The following is a 16,931-nucleotide window of genomic DNA, read 5'->3' as shown; positions in this document are numbered from 1 at the left end:
ATGTGGTTTGAGAACTGCATTGAACTGAAACAGGTAGTTGAAGACATCTAGCAGTATCTAAATTTATAGCCTATTTTCCCTTTTTCGTGAAGCTTCATTAATAGAGTTAAGGTTGTCTGTTCCCTGGGATGGGAGAAAAGAAGTAGAAATGAGCTGTGCTTATTTGTGTGGTTAAGTAGCAGTTACCTTTAGTTTCAGTTCTCCTTATTTCCACGTTATGTTCTAACTAGCCTAAACAGCAAAAGTCCACCTTATCTCCCGAGATCCAATATAAAGTTGACTCAGGTATTTTAAGTTAAAAACAAAAAAACACAAAGCAAAGTAAAATGTCATCATGTGGTTACTCAGTGGGGCTGTGTGGTGTCGTAAATAATTTCATTTATGAAGTTCATATTTACAATCTCTGACTTTATTAAAACTTTAAAAATTGGAACATTTCATTTTTTATAACAAATTTTTTAAATGTTTTATTTATTTCTGAGAGAGAGAGAGAGAGACAGTGTGAGCAGGGGAGGGTCAGAGAGAGAGGGAGATACAGAATCTGAAACAGGCTCCAGGCTCTGAGCTGGCAGTCAGCACAGAGCCCGACGCAGGGCTCGAACCCACGAACCGTGAGATCATGACCTGAGCCGAAGTTGGACGCTTAACCGACTGAGCCACCCAGGCACCCCGGGTTTTTCATGTTTTTAAATTGGCTTCCTGCATCCTGATGTGTTACTTACTATGTTCCTTTGTCTCTCTACCCCCCCTCCTCCAATATATCTTATAAATTTGTAGAGGCTTGATCATATTGAGCTTTATTTCTTGGAGGAGGGCAGGAGTATTTCACAGGTGGTTCTGTGTATATCTTGTATTGCATCACATCAGAAGATACAATGTTGAGTTGTCTGAAATGATGAGGGAGCTCTTTAAAGTTCCTGAGCAGCTTTTCCCCTATTGATTGTTTTAGAAACTGTTAACGATCATGGCCTAGATCTGGTGTTTTTTTGTTTTTTTTTTTTAATGTTTTATTTATTTCTAGGAGAGAGAGAGAGAGACAGCATGAGCAGGGGAGGGTCAGAGAGAGAGGGAATCACAGACTGAAACAGGCTCCAGGCTCTGAGCTGGCAGTCAGCACAGAGCCCGACGCGGGTCTCGAACCCACGAACCGTGAGATCATGACCTAAGCAAAAATCGGACACTTAACCGACTAAGCCACCCAGGCACCCCTAGATCTGGTGTTTGATAAGGGATTACAGAATGATGACATTTATTAGCCGAAATTCTTTTGTAAGAAGAAATCTCACTCATCAACTTATTTGATAATTGAAATACAGTTCATGCAGGAAAGGCAGGCTAATTTTTTCATTTTTTTACCCTTATTACTTTTTAAAATCCTATCTTTATATACTTAAAATTTTTGTTTACTATTTACTGATTCTTTTTTTTTAAAAATTTTAAATGTTTATTTTCGAGAGACAGAGAGACAGAGTGTGAGCAGGGGAGGGGCAAGGAGAGAGGGAGACACAGAATCCAAAGCAGGCTCCAGGCTCTGAGTGGCCAGCACAGAGCCCGATGTGGGGCTCGAACCCACAAACCCTGAGATCTTGACCTGAGTCAAAGTCGGATGCTCAACCAACTGAGCCACCCAGGCGTCCTGCTGTTTACTCATTCTTAATGAATTAAGTATGAAGTGGGTCTATTTTGGACCTTGTATTAGAAATAATATAAATAGCTGTCATGAGATATAATTTGACATAACTCACATTATATGATATACCCCAAGAAATCAATCATGTGTATTACATGCAAAACTGCATATATGTGGACTTGTGACCAAGGTTCAAAACTTGCTAGATGTATATTTGCCAATTTATAATATAAGATGTACTTCTGGATGATTATATTCCTATATGAATTTGGGGAAAATACACTTTAATTTTTTTCTTTATAGCTTTTGGACTTCTTGGATCAGCATCCATTTTCATTTACTCCTCTAATTCAGAGATCACTGGAATTTTCTGTAAGCTATGTATTTACAGAAGTCGGTGAAGGCGTTACATTCGAGCGATTCATTGTTCAGTGCATGAATCTTATTAAGATGATTGTAAAAAATTATGCTTATAAGCCATCCAAAAATTTTGAAGGTAATGCCTTACTGGTAGTTTTTTTTTTTACTTATTTCAAATGTGAAATAATTGCTATTTTTATGCATTTTTTTGAAATCTTATTTAAGTCTGAAAAATAAAATGTTGCTGGAACATGAAATAGAGATAAGTGTTAGAGACTTAAATGTGTGAGTGCCAGCTTTAAAGGCTATATAATACATTTAGTAAACTATCTTTTGTAGCACAAAGATCAGTTGAAGCCTCCAGGTTCAGGATTAATTACTCCAGTAACCAGTGCAGTTAATGTTGTAAGCTGTGTTTATTTGTACAATTAATTTTTCTCTGACTTGATATGAAGTGAAGTTACTTCCAGACATTGGAATTCATTCATGTGTTCGTATACAAGATGAATGAGAAATTCTGAGAGAGAGAGAATTAATATGTTTATAAGCCACTTCACTGTGATGTGATAATACAGCATGGTAATATACAAGCTTAGTGAGAGGACAGCCACAAGATGACGTGTTGTCGTGCAGATAAGAAATGTCTTTGAAATTTTCCCTTAATAAAAATGAAAATTTGTACGCTATATTTTTGATTCACTTAAGTTACATAATCCAATTTGGGTAAAATGTATGATTAACTTGGAAATTTCATGTTTTCTAGATAGCAGTCCTGAAACTTTAGAAGCACATAAGATTAAGATGGCATTCTTTACATATCCCACTTTGACAGAGATATGTAGAAGATTAGTCTCTCATTACTTTCTATTAACTGAGGAAGAACTGACAATGTGGGAAGAAGACCCAGAAGGCTTTAGTAAGCATCAGTTTTTCAGTTTTCCCATGGCTTTTCTCCCCCTTCTCTAAATAAATATCATCTATTTGAGTGATAAGTATAACATTGTATTTTTAATATAATACTTTTGTTCTGAGAATCATGGCTTTTTAAAATAAACATTTCTTCTTCTTATCCATTAGAACAAATTGAGAAGCAGAAAATGATTTTTTCAAATATGTGGAGTTTTCTCCAAAAATAGACCTTTTAAAATTTTTAGGTGTTCCTATGAACGTATTATATAGTTTAAAACAAAAATACAAAAAAACCTCCTGTTTCTTTTATCAGGTTTTGATTCATTCCATCTTAATGTTTTATTTGTAGGAATTTTTACTTCAAAAATAAATTTGGAAAATTTCTGAATCACGGAATAGATGACCTATTTAAATTTTAATTTAAATTGAATTTTTTGATGATGAAAATAATTTCCCAGATCTTTTCTTTATCTGTTTGAGTGTTAGTAATAGAATAAATGTATTAGAGTCACTCCTACAGAAAATCAAGAAATGGCCTGCGTAATAAATAAAGTACCTGGTGTATGTGAATAAAGTGCCTATGTGCGAATTACTTCAGCCATGGTCAGACATAGGCTAAATTTTTGCCTTTTTTCATTCCTTTGGGTGACTTTTTGTTATTCTGTTCATGTTTCCTGATAATTTAAGAATACCGTAAATATTTTGGAAGATCTCTCCCTCTTTTTGTTATGTAAAAATAAATTTATTTCATTTAGAAAATAGAGCATTATATATATATGTATATTCTTTTTTGTCTTTGCTTTTTCCTTTAGCTAAAATCTTGTGTTTCATATTGCTTTCTTTATGTAGTATATATAGTAGTGTAATATGAATCACTGAATTCCTAGATCTATAAAAGACCCTGAAGTACTTTATTTTAAAAAAAATTTTCTTTAAATACTGAAAATTTTTGGGAAATGTGACTAATTATTTTAATTCACAAAACATATTAAAAAATTATTATATTGAAATGAAATAATACCCAGGATTATAGCTGTATCTGAGTGCTTATACTATGTACAATCAGATGATACCAGATACTCTGGAAGTGACAAACATTTAAAGCTTTCCTCCCCACAGAATTTTTTTTTTAATGTTTATTTCTAGGAGAGAGAGAGAGAGAGAGACAGTGTGAGCAGGGGAGGGTCAGAGAGAGAGGGAGTCACAGACTGAAACAGTCTCCAGGCTCTGAGCTGGCAGTCAGCACAGAGCCTGATGCGGGGCTCGAACCCACGAACCACGAGATCATGACCTAAGCAAAAGTTGGACGCTTAACCGACTAAGCCACCCAGGCGCCCCCCCTCGGAATTTTTAATGAAAATGAGAATGCTGTGTCGGCACTTGATAGGAGACTGATATTCACAGATATGATCTGTAGTGTAGAAGTCTGTGTAAGGTCTTGTTTTCCCAGGGATTTGGTTTCAGTAAAATGTTTAAAACCATTCATGGAAATAGACTGGTGTTATTTAAAATCTTTGTATTTCAAACTCTGATTTTGGAAACATCATTATTGCAGTTGTAGAGAGCGTCATTGGTCATATTTTTAATTGCAGCAGTGGAAGAAACAGGAGGAGATTCTTGGAAGTACAGTTTGAGGGTAAGTATTGATTGAAAGAAAAATTGGCAGAGAAATGCTTAATGCTTCTCTAACTCTTAGTAGAGAATAATATTCTAATGAAGATGCCAAGCATTAAAGTGGACACATTGAGAAGAAAGTACTTAATTAAATTATGAATTTTAACCTGAATTTTTTTGTTGTTGTCAACTTGGGGGTTTGGAAACTGAATTGTTCTTCATTTTGCAGTCATACTGATTGGAAAATAATTGTCATTGCAGAAATAAGAAATGTTTTTGAAAATGAAAACTACGTCTTTTTGGCTGGAATGATATTTTTCCTCTCCTAAGTATTTCAGTAATTCTAAAGCTTTTTTTTTTTTTGATACATTATTTCTTATACCACTTGGTGTGATTCTCAGAGACCAGCCCACTGGTTTTAATTCTAGAATGCTTTCTAAGCATACATTATTGGTATGGCCAAATTTGAGAAAAATTTATCAAATATATTCTTTGAATTAACTTTTTTAATGAAAACTTGTGTTTATCTAATTTTCATGATTTTTAAAATTTTCGGAAAATGTAATTGTTTTTAGTTTTGTAAGCTTACATGGGAAACCAGAGAGATTATTAATGAGAAAAATTATTAGTGCTTTAAAATTAAAAAATAAAAACTAACCACCTTAATTTTTTAAAATTTGTATCTCAAACCTCATTTATCAGTCACCACCTCATGGCTAGTCTTGTTTCATATAAGTAGACCCCAACTCCAACTTAGATTATTTTAAAGCGAGTATTTGAGTGACATATCATTTCATCTGTACGTATTACAGATGTATATCAGATTTCTTTTAAAACATAAAGCATAGTACCTTCAAAATGTGTAATTCTTTTATATTATGAAACATACAGTGATTCAGTACTTTTAAGAACCAAGAAAGATCATTCTGTTTGTGTAGTTAACGTTGACTTCTATTACTGTTTGTGTCTGTTAAAAGATATATTGTTCTATGTGGTGAATTGAATTCATGAATTGTGGTTGTTCCTCTATCATTGCTAAGAAAATTTATAATTTTTAATGTATTTATTCTTATACAGTCAATTATAGTACTGAATCTGCAAATGAATGCGGCTTCAGATTGCTTTTTTAATTTAAAGAATTGTTAATTAAAATAAAAAAATGTTACTTTCTCTTCGTAGTTTTACCTTTTGAATGCATAATGTCAAATGATTAAAATAGCGAAATAAACTTCTTTTATGTTAGGAATCATGTTATATTTTGATTTTATCCCTCAGTATATTTATACAAGTTGTTATCTGGTTTATGTAAAAATGTCAAAAATTGGAAACATTTTTGGAGTTTAGGATTTTAAGAATGGGTGTTCTTTTCTTTATCATAGAATTAATCAGTACAGTATACCATTGTTGTCACTGGAAATGTGATTTTTTTTCCTCTCTAGCCTTGCACTGAAGTACTATTTATAGATATATTCCATGAATATAATCAGACTCTTACTCCTGTACTTCTAGAAATGATGCAAACACTTCAAGGTGAGGTATATTTTATGATACTTTATTAATTCATGTTCACTTAAGATAGTTTGAATGCCTGCTATGTGCAATGCAGTATTTCCTACACCATATAGTAGGTAGAAATCTGAGAAAGACCGGAATGTGTTCTTTTTCTTTTTTTTTTCAAAGTTTATTTATTTTGAGAGAAAGAGAGTTGTGTGAATAAGGGAGAGGCAGAGGGAGAGAGAGAATCCTGCCATGTGGGGCTCTAATCCACAGACCGTGAGGTCATGGCTGAGCTGAAGTCTCAGGATAGAGAACAAGAATGGGCAGTTGATGAAGGCAACCTTGAGATAGGCATTAAACATAATAGTTGGAGTTTGCTCTCATAAACACACTAGCAGCAGAAGCAGAAAAGTAGGCAGTCAAGTATATTGGGTGGGGAGGTAGTCTACCTAGAGCATGCTTTAGAAAGCAGTGGGGAAAAAAGATTAAAATAACAAATGTTAGGCTCAGAATGGTAGCAGTTGGAATGGAAAGAAGGTAATGGATTTAAGAGAGTATGGTGATGTGAAAATTTTGTTACTTTGATTGCAGCGACACAAGTAATTATTATTAGCTGCAATTTATCATTTCTGACTTTTCTGCTATGTTGTAAATTCTGGGAAAAGGGCAGTGATCATATGTCTTGTTCACACATAATTCCCAGTGCCTGGTACACTAATTGTGCTGAGCAAGAGAAAGTGATCAGACATGATCCTGAACTTTAGAATCTTAATGACCGGGAGACCGTTGTTGGTAGTGGTTGGGGATAGAGTTTTCCTTTTGGAGTGTGTAGAAGGAGCCTTGGGAGAAGAAAAGTAAGTTCAAAGACTGAACCCTGAGATTTTCACCTTTAGGAGTATGAAGAGGTGAAGGTCCTACAAAAAAAGCCAGGTAAGAAACTATTGCAAAGATGTAGGGAACAGTATGGGGGTGAATCCTGGACAGAAGAGCATGCTATTAGAAGTGTCCAGTGACGGAAGAGGCAGAAGGCAGTGAAATCTCCTGAGACAAAAGATCATTTGAATTGTTGGGTCAGGAATCACATTGTAAGGGCTGAAGGATTGAGAAGGTGATGGTACAGGAAAATAACAGCAAAAGAAGCTACCGTAGGGAAGGAGATGCCTGATCTTGTCCGTAGTAATGAGGGGGTAGCTCACTTTGCAAGCTTTTGTTCTCTAAAAACCCTAATAGATAGTGTTCTTGCTTAAATTATAAACCAAGGGAAAAAACTATCAGGTTTTGAATTGGAGTGTTAATGTTAATTGTATTGTCATGTGGATTACTAAAGTATAGTTATTAATTAAATTCTTAATTGAATTTTGATGATATTTATATTGCTTAAGGTACTTTTTTTGTTGAGTTTAGAATGTCATTTCTGTTTTCACCCATCCATTTACTATTACTTGTTTAGACCACTGTAGTAAAGTGGATAAGTTACTTAGGTTACACTCTGATATGTTTGGTGCTCGTAAGGTATTCAGTGATTTCAGAGTTTTGTTTTCTTTCTATTTGTGGACCAGTTTGCTTATTTAGGGCTGTATTTATTCCATCATATTAGACCGGTGAGCTTAAGAATTCACACTTAAGAGTGCTTTGATAAACTTGATCAAAATCTTTGTATCCTAGAGCAATAGACTTACTAAGTACTGTGTTTTTCATGGCTTAATCATTGCACCATCGTTTCTGGACAATAGTGTGAGACTGCCAGCCTTTTTTTCCCTTTTTTTTTTAATGCTTACTTAATTTATTTTGATAGAGAAATAGTGGGAGTGGGACGGGAAGGGGGGAGAGAGAATTCCAAGTAGGCACCATGCTGTGAGTGCAAAGCTGAACATGCAGCTTGAACTCACCAACATTGAGATCATGACCTGAGCTGAAATCGAGTTGGATGCTTAACCTAAAGCCTGAACCACCCAGGTGCCCCAGGAGACTGCCAACTTTTTACTCTCAAGTTTCCATATTACATGATGGCTTTCATGTTTCTCCTTGCACTTTTCATTGTGTTGTCATCCTTTAATATACTGTAATGATCTGAGTTAAGTTTTATACTTAGAGCTGCTTGTGTGAATTGCCTGTGCTTTTTTTTTTTTAAAGTTTAGTTTTGAGAGAGAGACAGAGTGAGGGTAGGGGACTGGCAGACAGAGGGATACACAGAATCCCAAACAGGCTCCAGACTCTGAGCTGTCAGCACAGAGTCTGACTTGGGACTATAACTGATGAACTGCTAGATCATGCCCTGAGCCGAAGTTGGACGCTTAACCAACTGAACCGCCCAGGTACCCCTGTGCTTGTTCTTTTAAAAAACTTTTCTTTTGAGGGATTCATCTTTATCTTTTTATTTTCTTTTGAGAGTTATTTTTTATAATCAGGATATAATGTATCACATGCTACTTAGCAATTTGTGGCATATACTTTGCTAAACTGTTAGACATGACATTTTTCAAATATGTTACAATGGTTTTTAAAATTGTAATATGGCTTTACATCTTGTACCTGTGTTCTCAAAGATGACTACAAAACTTAGGCTTTACCTTCACATGTATATTTAATATCATGAAATTTATTGTGCTCAAATGAAATGAGAAACTAACAAATTGAGTTTGAATAAAATATATTTTAAAAATTAGTTTTATTTACCCTTGTTGAAACTTATTTTTTCAGGGCCCACTAATGTGGAAGATATGAATGCACTATTAATCAAAGATGCTGGTATGTTAAACTAATGTGATTTGAAAACATTTATTTGTTGATTATAACATAGTACCAGTTGATTAATGCTAAAATAGGTAGCAGTCAGGTAGTATGTTGGAAAAGCACTGAGTTGTTTTGGTGTGCCTAGGGAAAGGCTCCTAAAGAAGTGTAATATGAGATCCCCAGGATCAGTGGGAGTGAGCAAGTGGAGGAGGCCTGTGTGAGAAGAGGGTTCCAGGCAGAAGAGCAGTATGTACAAAAATATGAAGGGAAAGGGAAGAGACAGAGTTAAGTTTTTAACTGGGAGTATTTTGGTTTAAATGGAACATAAAGCATAAGCGGTTATGGTGAGAGATGAGGACGAAGAGAGGCAGGTATATAGGGACCAGATCATAAAATATTGTGTCCCTTTGGAAGCAGCTGTTATTTTATAATACTTATCATTTGACTTGAATATTTTTAAATGAATGTGATTTTCTGTTTGAAAGCACTAAGGACTGTTTAGGAAAAATAGTATAAAATAATTTTAATGTTTCTATAATTGCTCTAAGTAATTTCTCTGATTAACATTGTATATTTCCCTTTATTAGCATACTATATGTTTTAAAGTAGTTCCTAAGGATTAGTTTCTTACATAGACACAACATTTCACCCAATATCTGAAATTAAACATTTTTTTTCTCAAATCTTTTTTGTAGTGTATAATGCTGTTGGATTAGCGGCTTATGAGCTGTTTGACAGTGTTGATTTTGATCAGTGGTTTAAAAACCAACTTCTTCCAGAATTACAAGTCATTCACAATAGGCAAGTATAAAACTTGGTCTTTATAATACACTTATTTTACCTTTTTAATTTTCTGATAAAGACAAGAAGGCGTTAAAATTGCTTAAAATTTTTAAAAAGTTATAGTATGGCTTAGCTGATAGTATCTAGTATAGAAAAGATTTGTGACATTTACAGTTAGTTGAAAAATAAAAAAGTCGGTTATGTTATTTTACCTCAAATGTGATTGTAATATGTATGAAATGTATGATGTTAGATAAGATACTTTGCAGGAGGAAATTTTATGCAAAGGTAAGGGAAGATGGAGGTCGCTGAAATGTGGGAAGAAAATGTGTACAAAGAAAGCCAGTGGGATACCTAGCATGAGCTGGGCCTGCTGTAAGAGGTAATCTAACACAGGGGCTAGCCATGAAAGGTGACTGCATCAGACCATACAGAGCATCCTGCAAGTCTGGGACAGGGGAGATAGGTTGAAGGGACACCATGGCAGAAAGAATTTGGACATACTTTAGTCCTGTGTTGTGTTGACAGGACTTCAACAGAGTTTTCTGACACTTAGGCCTTTCCTCAGTTCTTAAGTTTCATATACATTTAAGTACTTGACTGACTAATTTAAGGTACTAAATGACCAAAATATAAGGGAAAAGGACTTCCATATTTTCTGTAATTTTTTTTCTTTTGTTGATTTATTTCTGTAGATGTGGTGCCTATCAGAATGTGTTATGTAGTCATAGGTAGCGCTTTTTAACTGCAAGGATGAATGAATAGAAGACATCCATATATATCTCATTTTATAAAACTTGAGAGCCATAGAGCTGTAGTGTTGGAGATGATTTAAAAGTAATTTTGACCATGGTGCCTGGGTGGCCCAGTTGGTTAAGCCTTCTATCTTGATTTGGTGCAGGTCATGATCTCATGGTTCGTGAGATTGAGCCCAGGCCCAGCCCCAAGTCAGGTTCCGTGCTGACACGTGGAACCTGCTTGAGATTTTCTGTCTCCTCTCTCTCTGCTCCTCCTTTGCTTTTGCTTTCTCTCAAAATAAATAAACATTTTTTTAAAAAAGTCATTTTGACCAGTTATTTATTTGTTGAGTTAATCATTTATTCAGTCATTAAATATTTTAAGTTTTCCGTGAGTTTGCTATGCTTTGTAAAGTATGTGGCGAATAAGATGGATTATGACTCTGCCCACAGGAAGTTAGTGAACCTTTGATCTAGAGAAAGCCTCAGTAGGAAGACATGTGTGGTTTGATTGTCCTTAAAGCCTAGAGGCTATTTATTCTAGATCTGTGTTTTCAGGTACAGTAGCTACTGCGTATGGCTATTGAGTAGTTGAAATGATTTAAAAAAACTGAGGGAATGACTTGAATTTAAATTGAAAACCTAGAGTAAAATATGTATTGATATTGAAATAATAATAATTTGGATATATTGAGATAAATAAGCATATTCAAATTTTGCTTTCTACTTATTTTAATGCTAATAATAAAAGATTTAAAATCACATATTTGGCTTACATTATATTTCTTCTGGACTGAGCTGATCTAGACCAGTATTTTTCAAAGTTTAATGTGCATATGAATCTGTTGGTGATCTTGTTAAGATGCACCTCCTGATATAGGTTATATATTAGGGTCTGGGTCAGATTGTATGATTCTGTCATGCTTCTAAGATAATGATGTTGCTGGTCCAGGGACCATATTTTGAGGAATATACTAACTCCTAATTTTAACTCTGCCCAGAAGTGACTGTGGTCCTAGCGAACTTAGAATTTGACCTTTCTGAGCTTTGTTCTCTTTATCTGTAATAGAATGTTGAATCTCAGAGATCTCAGATCAGAATTGATGGTCCTGTGGTTCCTCCACTGCGCTGTATAAACATCTTGTTTACTTCCTCTGCTGAGACTTTGTTTAAACAGTCCTTATCCCTTCAAACGGCATCTTCTCGACTTTCTGCCTAAATACCGTTTAGCTTAAAGGCTATTCAACTGCCATTTCCCCCACCCACTCCTTTCTCTTCCTTTTCTGAAATCCTGGTATATAGCTTTACATTTTTTAATTCTTTTGGGTGTGTTAATAAACTTTTTGAAGGCAGAGAATACTTAAACACCTATTGTTCAACTTTAATGAGCAGTTCTTTGTATGTGCTTGATCATCTTATACTTTTGTAATTTTCTAAAAAAATGTGGTATATTAGCTTATTCTCTTTATACACAGAAACAATTATATCACCCCTAAAATTTATATAGTATCAAGAAGAGACTTTATAGGTAGAATTATTATACGTAATTGTTTATAGTTTTGTGGGGGTTTTTTCCTTGCTTTAAAGATCCTTCATTTCCTTTAGAAAAGATGATCATAGAGAAAGATCTGTGTATAATGTTACTGCAAATGTTTTACAGCTTTAAAAATACAATCATTTTTGATAATAGTAGTCACATTCTATAATAGGACACTTCTTCAGTTTGAGAGTTTAGCTCATCTTGTTATATGTGTACTGTGGTACATTTACAAGTGGCTTTTATGCTTTTATGATGAGAATACAGATTACTTCCTTACTGTATTTTAAATTTAAATGATAAAATATACTAAATGAAATATACTTTGTAGAATATTTACCATTTTAATTTCATGATTTTTCCCTACTCAGATATAAGCCATTGCGACGCAGGGTGATTTGGCTCATCGGTCAGTGGATTTCTGTGAAATTCAAGTCTGACTTAAGACCCATGTTATATGAGGCAATTTGTAACTTGCTACAAGATCAAGACTTAGTGGTATGTTTTCCTTAAATGTTTTCAGACTATTTTTTCTAAGTTTAATTTATGTTAAACTTCATATTCAGAAACAGCTTATAGATTTAGAATGTTGGTAACCTTTCACTCTTGTAGTTACTCCTTGGTGAGCAGTTTGATTTAAGGGAGGGAAGTCCTTTGCTAATTATTTACCCTTACCATGAGTAGTCAGTGAAAAGAAGTTTAACTAAACTCTAGTTCTCTAGAATTTATGATTTTTTAAAATAAGAGTCAAAGATGACATTTTTTAAAGATCCTTTTTTTAGCTTACATCTGTTTTTCTTATTCAGTATAGATTTTGTGATTCTTATACTTGAGGTAGCACTATCTATTTCATCTTCACTGTTAATTTTTCATTGTCTCTGATATTTGAAAGATTTCTTGGTGTGTGTGTGTGTGTGTGTTTTAGCCTCTGGAATTGTTGGTTTCTTTATAGTGTTGATAGAATATTCTTTATTTTTTTTTTTTGTAGAGCAAGAGAGGGCACAAGTGGGTGAAGGGCAGGGAGTGAGAGGGAGAGAGAGAATCTCATGAGAGGCAGAGAGAGAGAGGGAGAAAGGAGAGAGGGAGAAGTGGGGCCAACTCAGAGTGAGGCTTGAGTTCACCCAAAGGTGGGCTCGAGCTCACCCAGTGTGGGATTTAAACTCATGAACCATGAGATCATGACCTGAGCTGAAGACAGATGCTTAATCGACTAGGCCACCCAGGCACCCTGATAGAATATTCATGATTTTTGGTCGCTCAAAACTTGCTAATGGCTTCTTGGTTGCTTTATTCCCTTAAAAGCAGTAAGTTTGCTACTTTTATATATGAGTCAGTTATTTAGAGATTTTATTTTTTGTTTTTGTTTTTTAAGAAGTTGAACACTGTGTAGTATAGTTTTTGTGGTGCTTTATTTTATGCCTGAGTGAATATATTCAGGACTTATTATACATATTCCTTGTCTTGGGCTTAGGCTTGACTCCATCATAGTCTTGAAAAGATTGAATCTAGTTGTCTTTTCCTCAGTTTCAAATTATTTTTAGGTAAAACTAAGTGATTTTTTTCTGCCCCTGAATTAGGCTGAGATCTTGTTTAATCATTTCTCAATATACTCCTTTAAAACATTTTGTGAACCCATCCTATCAGCCTGTTTTTCCACAAAGGCATGGGCCATACTTGTCTCATTTCCACGTGTGTACCGTGGTAACGTAAACTACTTTTAATGTTCTGTGAAGGGACACATAATTAGAAAGGTAAGCGTGTTGGGTCGCCTGGGTGGCTCAGTTGGGTGAGCATTTGACTCTGGGTTTCAGCTCGGGCCATGATCCCAGGGATGTGGGAATGAGCCCCGGATTGGTCTCTGCACTAAGTGTGGAGTCTGCTTAAGTTTCTCTCTTTCTCTGCTCCTCTCCCTAACTTGTGCACATTCTCTCTCTCAAATTAAAAAAAATAAATAAATAAACTTATTGTAGAAGCCCAGTATATTCCAAAGGGATGACCTTTGGATTTTTCACTTGGCCATTATCTCCTTTGTGTAAATAATTAAGAGTTTACTCTAAATATAATGCTGTAATTATTATATAGTTTAAGTGTGGGAAGTTACAAGGGAATCCAGTTCTATTTTACCATGTTTAAATTCTAAGGAGTTTATTAATAAAACCTAGCTTTTTCTAAGATTACTGTTTGCTGGGTTGAGTTTACTTTTGTAATATCTTTAGATAAAGATAGGCTTAAATTTTTGTATTCCCAGTTGGAAACATTTGTTCTTCTGTCAGAGGTATCAGAGAGACGACATTAAATGTTTTATGAAAGTGTTATAAAAGGATTAAATTTCAGTTTTATTAGGGAAATACAGAATTTTTTTGAATCTTCCACTCATTTTTAATGAATCTGCTCCAATACAAATAAGAGAAATATAATTCTGCACTTTAAAAGTGGAACATTAATTACATACCAACAAGCATTACTGGAGAAAAAGGGTGTCATGGCTGGATAAGTTTAGAAATCACTGAGCTAAGTATTCCAGTAGTCCTCTTTACTTGAGGACTGATGGGGATTTTTAAAATGTACCTTTGCATTGTGACTATCCAAGATGACAAATACAGTAATATCCAAGGAATACACTTCAGGGAATACTACTGTAGGTTCAGCTTTTGCCCTTTTCCTGTGTATTTTCTGATGATTTCATCTCATTGTTACATTTTGTACAGTTGTTTTATCCTGCCACCATTATTTTGTTGTTACTTCTTTTTTTGTTTTTAATGTGTTATTTCTGAGAGAGAGACAGTGTGAGCAGGGGAGGGTCAGAGAGAGAGGGAGACACGGAATCTGAAGCAGGTTCCAGGCTCTGAGCTAGCTGTCAGCACAGAGCCTTACGCGGGGCTCGAACCCACGAACTGTGAGATTGTGACATGAGCCGAAGTTGGACGCTTAACTGACTAAGCCACCCAGGCGCCCCAATTTTGTTGTTACTTCCTAAGACTGTGTTTAGTAAGGTCCAAGTTAAGGTTGCACTTTGGCCTTCTAGTGTTTATATTACTTTAATTTCAACCTGTGAGAAATGCTGGCTAATGTGGGAGGATACTTTTCTACACATATTTACACACACAGCATTATACAAACATGTAGACATAGGTACTACATACAGATGTGTACATGTGGGTATATGTGCACACATTTATATAGATATTGATGAATCTAAATGTTCTCTGGATTTCATAATCTACATTCTCTTGCTTGAGTGCTTCTATAGGGTTGGGATAGGTTTAATCCTGACCAATTCTGGTTGTCTATGTGGCTTCCTAATCTTATAACCGTGTTGTCACAAGACTAGCTGCAACAGAGTACAAATAGTATAGCAACGGGGGGCGCCTGGGTGGCTTAGTCGATTAAGCATCCAACTTTGGCTCAGGTCTTGATCTTATGGTCTGTGAGTTCAGTCAAGCCATGTTTCAGGCAAACTTGAGCAGCACTTCAAGCTCCACACGGACAGTGTGGAACCTGTGTGGAATCTTCTCTCTCCCTCTCTCTCTGCCCCTTGCTTACTTGTGCCCCTACCCCTAAATAAGTAAATATGAATAAATAAATTTTTAAAAGGCCGAATCTTTAAAAAAATAATGCAGTTGCCAGATAAAGCAAATGTTGAATAAGAGTTGATAAATTTTATCATATCAAAGGCCACTGGGTGGAATACGTCTCTATCTCTGATAGTTGTGTTACATTTTGACATTGTCATTTGATCTGGGGGAATATAATACAAATTGAGTCAATTTTTTTCCTTTAGTTGAAACATTTAACTAAATACAGAATTTAGTCATGGCTTGAGTTCATGTTACGTTTTGTGGAAACTCTGTGTATGGTAGCCTGTGCCGGTTTAGCTGACCAAGTCCCACATAATCCTTGAAGGAGTGTGATAGGGAGATTATGCTGTTGTGGTGTGATTTGCCCGGGTAACATGCAGACACACAAAGAAATTAAGATTTGGAAAGGTTAGGAACCTTTTCAAATCTTTCTGTATTTGTGAACTTTGGCATTTAGGAAATCTCAGAATGGATCTGTGGCTATCTCAAGGATTCTCTGTAATTGTGGTTGCACATGGGAATGTGTGTTCTTCTTTGTTCTCCCTCCTTTTTCCAATTTCTCCTCCCTCACTTTCACCGGACACCTGCTACCCATGTGGCAGCACCTTCATACTCTTCTCTCAGCCCCACTCTTGTTGCACACTTATAGCCAATTATTCTTTTTCCTGGAAGCACCCCCTGGATTAAAGACCCAGGACACTGGAATGGACACTAGTTTACTTTTCCAAGTCTTGTTGCAAAATAAGAGGAATGTTCCTCTATTTCTAGATGTTAATAATCTCTGTGATATTTAGTTGTTCCAGAATTATTAAAATCTCATGATGTACTTTCTTTTAGGTCCGTATCGAAACAGCTACAACACTGAAGTTAAATATCCTTTAAAGAATGTTTCATTTTGATGGGGCACCTGGCTGGGTCAGACAGTGGAGTGTGTGACTTTTGATCTCAGGGTTGTGAGTTCCATTCCCATGTTGGGTGTAGAGATTACTTAAAATCTTTAAAATAAAAAAAACACTTCATTGTGAAAAATTTTAACACATTTAAATAACTAGGGTTTTTTGGTAAAACTTGTTAGATAGTTTAAAATATAGTTTTTGATTAGTTTATTATATTTGGGGTTTAGATCTATTTTATTCTGATAAACTTCATGCATTCTCAATATTCCTTAACTACTCTTTACCCGTTGATGATTTTGAATTTAGAACAGATCAGTTTCTGCCGGTGAGAATATTTTTAAGATTGATCACAGTTTCTGCTTATGTCTTTTGAAAACTAAGCATTGTTTTATAACTGAAATTACGTGTAAATATTAATTTCAACTTTAAAAGTACATTAAGATGATTTTGGAAGTTACCTTTACTGGTAATTTTTTTATATGTAATTGTTTACTTATATTCTACTTATTTTTTTTTAACTACCTTAACTGCTTTGGAAGTAACAGTTAAACTTTATCTTTTTTCCAATTATAGAACATGTAATAACTTTGTTTTATCTGTGTTTGTTACTTGTAGTCCTCAACTATATCTTTGTATATATATGTCTGTATCCTGCAT

At 34.9% G+C, this 16,931-nt stretch overlaps 1 protein-coding gene across 1 annotated transcript in view; it reads left to right on the top strand.

Moving 5' to 3' along the window:
* The window catches only part of IPO11 (importin 11), a 193,482-nt gene that overhangs the window by 60,788 nt on the left and 115,763 nt on the right, over positions 1–16,931 (top strand). Inside the window, exons 10-18 of the mRNA XM_077751422.1 lie at positions 1,934–2,126; positions 2,754–2,906; positions 4,492–4,535; positions 5,953–6,043; positions 8,711–8,758; positions 9,439–9,544; positions 12,172–12,298; positions 16,216–16,249; positions 16,559–16,599. Coding sequence (XP_077607548.1) covers positions 1,934–2,126; positions 2,754–2,906; positions 4,492–4,535; positions 5,953–6,043; positions 8,711–8,758; positions 9,439–9,544; positions 12,172–12,298; positions 16,216–16,249; positions 16,559–16,599 — 837 coding nt within the window. The remainder of the gene's footprint in view (positions 1–1,933; positions 2,127–2,753; positions 2,907–4,491; positions 4,536–5,952; positions 6,044–8,710; positions 8,759–9,438; positions 9,545–12,171; positions 12,299–16,215; positions 16,250–16,558; positions 16,600–16,931) is intronic.

The sequence above is a fragment of the Crocuta crocuta genome, unplaced genomic scaffold (genome assembly GCF_008692635.1).
Source record: "Crocuta crocuta isolate KB4526 unplaced genomic scaffold, BGI_CrCroc_1.0 scaffold91, whole genome shotgun sequence".
In the NCBI taxonomy this organism is placed as follows: Eukaryota; Metazoa; Chordata; class Mammalia; order Carnivora; family Hyaenidae; genus Crocuta; species Crocuta crocuta.
This window is presented reverse-complemented; position numbering and strand designations above follow the sequence as displayed.